The sequence below is a fragment of the Eimeria mitis genome, genomic scaffold (assembly GCF_000499745.2).
Source record: "Eimeria mitis Houghton genomic scaffold, Emh_scaff69, whole genome shotgun sequence".
Taxonomy (NCBI): domain Eukaryota; phylum Apicomplexa; class Conoidasida; order Eucoccidiorida; family Eimeriidae; genus Eimeria; species Eimeria mitis.
In genome coordinates, this window is record NW_013574996.1 from 327 (window position 1) to 3,667 (window position 3,341).

General features: G+C 38.9%; 1 protein-coding gene across 1 annotated transcript in view; it reads right to left on the bottom strand.

Moving 5' to 3' along the window:
- Positions 1 to 572: 572 nt before the first annotated feature.
- Positions 573 to 3,341, bottom strand: part of EMH_0061130 (ubiquitin carboxyl-terminal hydrolase, putative) — a gene marked incomplete at both ends in the record, with an annotated part of 5,197 nt that continues 2,428 nt past the window's right edge. Inside the window, 8 exons of the mRNA XM_013501445.1 lie at positions 573 to 656; positions 987 to 1,055; positions 1,308 to 1,424; positions 1,573 to 1,651; positions 1,948 to 2,034; positions 2,156 to 2,244; positions 2,620 to 2,715; positions 2,849 to 2,938. Coding sequence (XP_013356899.1) covers positions 573 to 656; positions 987 to 1,055; positions 1,308 to 1,424; positions 1,573 to 1,651; positions 1,948 to 2,034; positions 2,156 to 2,244; positions 2,620 to 2,715; positions 2,849 to 2,938 — 711 coding nt within the window. The remainder of the gene's footprint in view (positions 657 to 986; positions 1,056 to 1,307; positions 1,425 to 1,572; positions 1,652 to 1,947; positions 2,035 to 2,155; positions 2,245 to 2,619; positions 2,716 to 2,848; positions 2,939 to 3,341) is intronic.

Below are 3,341 nucleotides of genomic sequence, written 5' to 3' on the forward strand. Positions count from 1 at the left end.
CGCAGCAGCGCGACTGGCCAGCCTTCAAAACTTGCAGCAGCAAACTGCTGAGTACTAGGAGCAGCAGCAGGAGCTGCTGCAGCAGCAGCTGCACCTGCAGCAGCAGCGCCAGTGGCAGCTGCAGCAGCAGCAGCAGCGGTAGCAGCAATGGGCGATGAAATGGCCGGCTCTGTGAGCCCGCCGGCGGCGACTGTCAGCAGTAGCAGCAGCAGCAGCACGCGTTGCTGCTGCTGCTGCAGCTGCTGCTGCTGCTGTAACTCAGCAACCAGCGTCAGCGCGTCTAAGCTGAGCTCTGCTTCCGGCGACATTCTGTCTCCCATCGCCGTGTTGCTGCGCTTTTGCTTTGTTTCATATATACATAAATACATCAGCAGATAAACAAATAGTGCAAAGATAAATATATTTCATTTCTTGTACATCCATCGTATTTGTTATATTCTCCAAATAAATAAATATAAATATACATTTATATATAAATATATATGTATATTTATATATATTTATCTTTATATATATATTTATATATATATATAACAACCGGATCAAGTTGTAAGGATTCAAAATCTGTACATTTATAAGCCTAAGTCCGCGGGGAAACGCGTCGCTAAGAGGCTGTCGCTGAGGACGTCGAAATGGCGGCGGTTTCCTTTAAGGGGCTGCGATAAGCACAAGAAGCCGCAGCAACAATGAAGGAGTTTATGTTTGTTATTTGTGTTTTTATTTGTTTCTTTCGTTTCTTTTATCTCTGTTGTATGTGTTATTTTGTTTTAGATGTGTTTTATGTCGCTGTTGTAGTTGCTCTCGTTTGTGTTGGCTGTCTCGGTTCTTTGTTTGTTTTCTCTGTGTGTTGTCGTTGCTGTGTATTGGCTGCTACTTCTTGTTGCTTATTTATCATTTATTTTCGCGTTTCTATTCAATTGTATTACATCTACAGCTGCATAGTAATAAAAAAGAAAAAAAACAAATAAATTCAACTTCTTGCTGACCTCAAAATAAGATGAAATTGCCGGGTGAACAAACTCAGATACATCCGAAGGCGTTAACTCCAGCACCGCCTGCAGCAGCCAATGCATGCAGAGAATATATATATATATATATACACAAGAAAAGTTTTTATATGTTAGTATCCAGCAATATATCATATTATATATACAAAATTTCTGTATCTCATTTTACTATAACTATTTCACCCCTTAGACTGTTACAACTATTATATTATATAAATATTTAACATAATCTATTACAATAACCACTATTATATTGTAAATACACTGCATGTAAAAGTAAAGAGTAAGCTGCCAGCTCACCTCTGGTACGTAGGCGTACAAAGGCCACTCGTTGGCGTTGGCTCTATCTTTGGGGCTGTGAAGCAGAACAAGATAGTGAGGAGTCGACTTCAGCGACTCAGGATACACCGCGTACACCTGAAAATATAAGCAACACATATATATATATATATATATATATATATATATAGGGAAAAAATATATGAAGAAAAACTGCACTGAGTGTGCATATGTTCCACTTCAGTGATCTGTAGAAAAGCTAGGAAATTCAAATTCGAATCCTCACCCGGCTCAGCCACTCCTCAGGTGCTCTGCAGGAGAAATCCCAGGAAAGAACCACTGCAGTGTACAGCCACCAGCGGTGCCTGGCGAACAATAAAAAAACAAAAGAAACAGAAAAGAACAAAATACAACACTTTACAACAGGGCACCAGGGCAGTGAAATATATGCATATATACGTAGCAATTAAGTGAAACATCAATGCATATATATATATATATATATATATATATATATATATATATATATATATATATATATATATATATATCGTAAATTATACAGGCTTTTCCTCATATAGAAATTGGCTCAAAAGATAACCACGAAAGAGAAGCAGAGCCCATGTGCTGTGCTAAGGTGGATATACACCCCAACACCCACCTGACGATATCGCCAATCTTGAATTGTGGCTCCACCACAGATATTCGTCTACGCACGTCCGAGCTTAAACCGAAATACGGAGTTGCGCTGCACGCACAGCCCAGCACCCTACGCCCGCAGTCCATAGATGTATGCTTATAAAGATATATAAGTATATACATGTTTATTTTGTTAAAGTATATATATATATATTCAGATTATTTCCTACCCGTCTTTAAACATTTCAGCCATCTCCTGGGGCACCGCCTCGAGCCGCACATTGGCGAGCGGGTTGGCGTTCGTTTTGTTTTTCTTCGTCTACGCATAGCACCCACCACCAGAAACCCTCAATTTTAAACCATAAACCCTCTGTTTCTCTCAATTCAACTGTTTGCTGCTTCAAGCTGAGAGGGTTAAATGCATCAAATGCATTAAACTATTGCTGGACTGCAGAGTTGTGCTGCAGATGGGATTTCTTATCACGCTTACGCAGAGAAGTGTTAATGAATTGACACAAAAAGATTCATGCAGTAAGTGCACGAAAAAGGCGAGACTGATGTACATAAAAAGAAATATTATACAACGGAAAAAATATGAGGTGAAACAGAAACACGTACGTACTCTGGCAAACGCGCGAGCAACGAAACCAGTATACAAAAACGACACAAAAAGAGCAACACAGGAAAAGCTTACATATTCTTTATTGTCTTGTTTAACCTCTAAACCTCTCCAGCTAGCAGGAACGGGGTTGTGTATAACCGAGGCTCCTTCGGGGTAGCCGAGTACTGGCTGTGAACGCACGAAGAAACAAAAGCAAGTCCTTCTCTCTTACAATATATTTACTTGCATGTTGCTGCTGAAGCAACAATATCACAATCCATGCAAATGGAAATATAATACTTTAAAAAGAAACAAAACCCACCTGAGCATCCAGTGGACGCGGGGGCAGCAACTGGGGGTGTGGGCAGACGAGAGGAGTTTGAATAAGAAGCTCATAGGTACAGAAGGAAGTCTGTAGCCGCAGCAAGGATCCCGATCTTAACCACCAACAAAAATTAATAAAATTAATAATATAATTCAATGAACAAACACAAAAAAAAATAAACTATACGGGCGTTCAAATGGACAGTTCACAGGTACAGAAAGAAGTCTGAGGAGGCAGCAGTAACCCCAATCTTTTCCCTCAACGCCTAAAACGCCTAAAGTGTAATGCTATTTAAACAGATTAAAAATTGATAAATACATAAAAAAATAAATTAACCCTAGACAGAACCGAAGGGGATGAGATAATATGACAACTCTTTGTGAGAGACTGCCTTTTTTTTCGTAGAAATATGCTACGTCTTATATATATATATACATACATATATATATATATATATATATATATATATATATATATATATATATATATA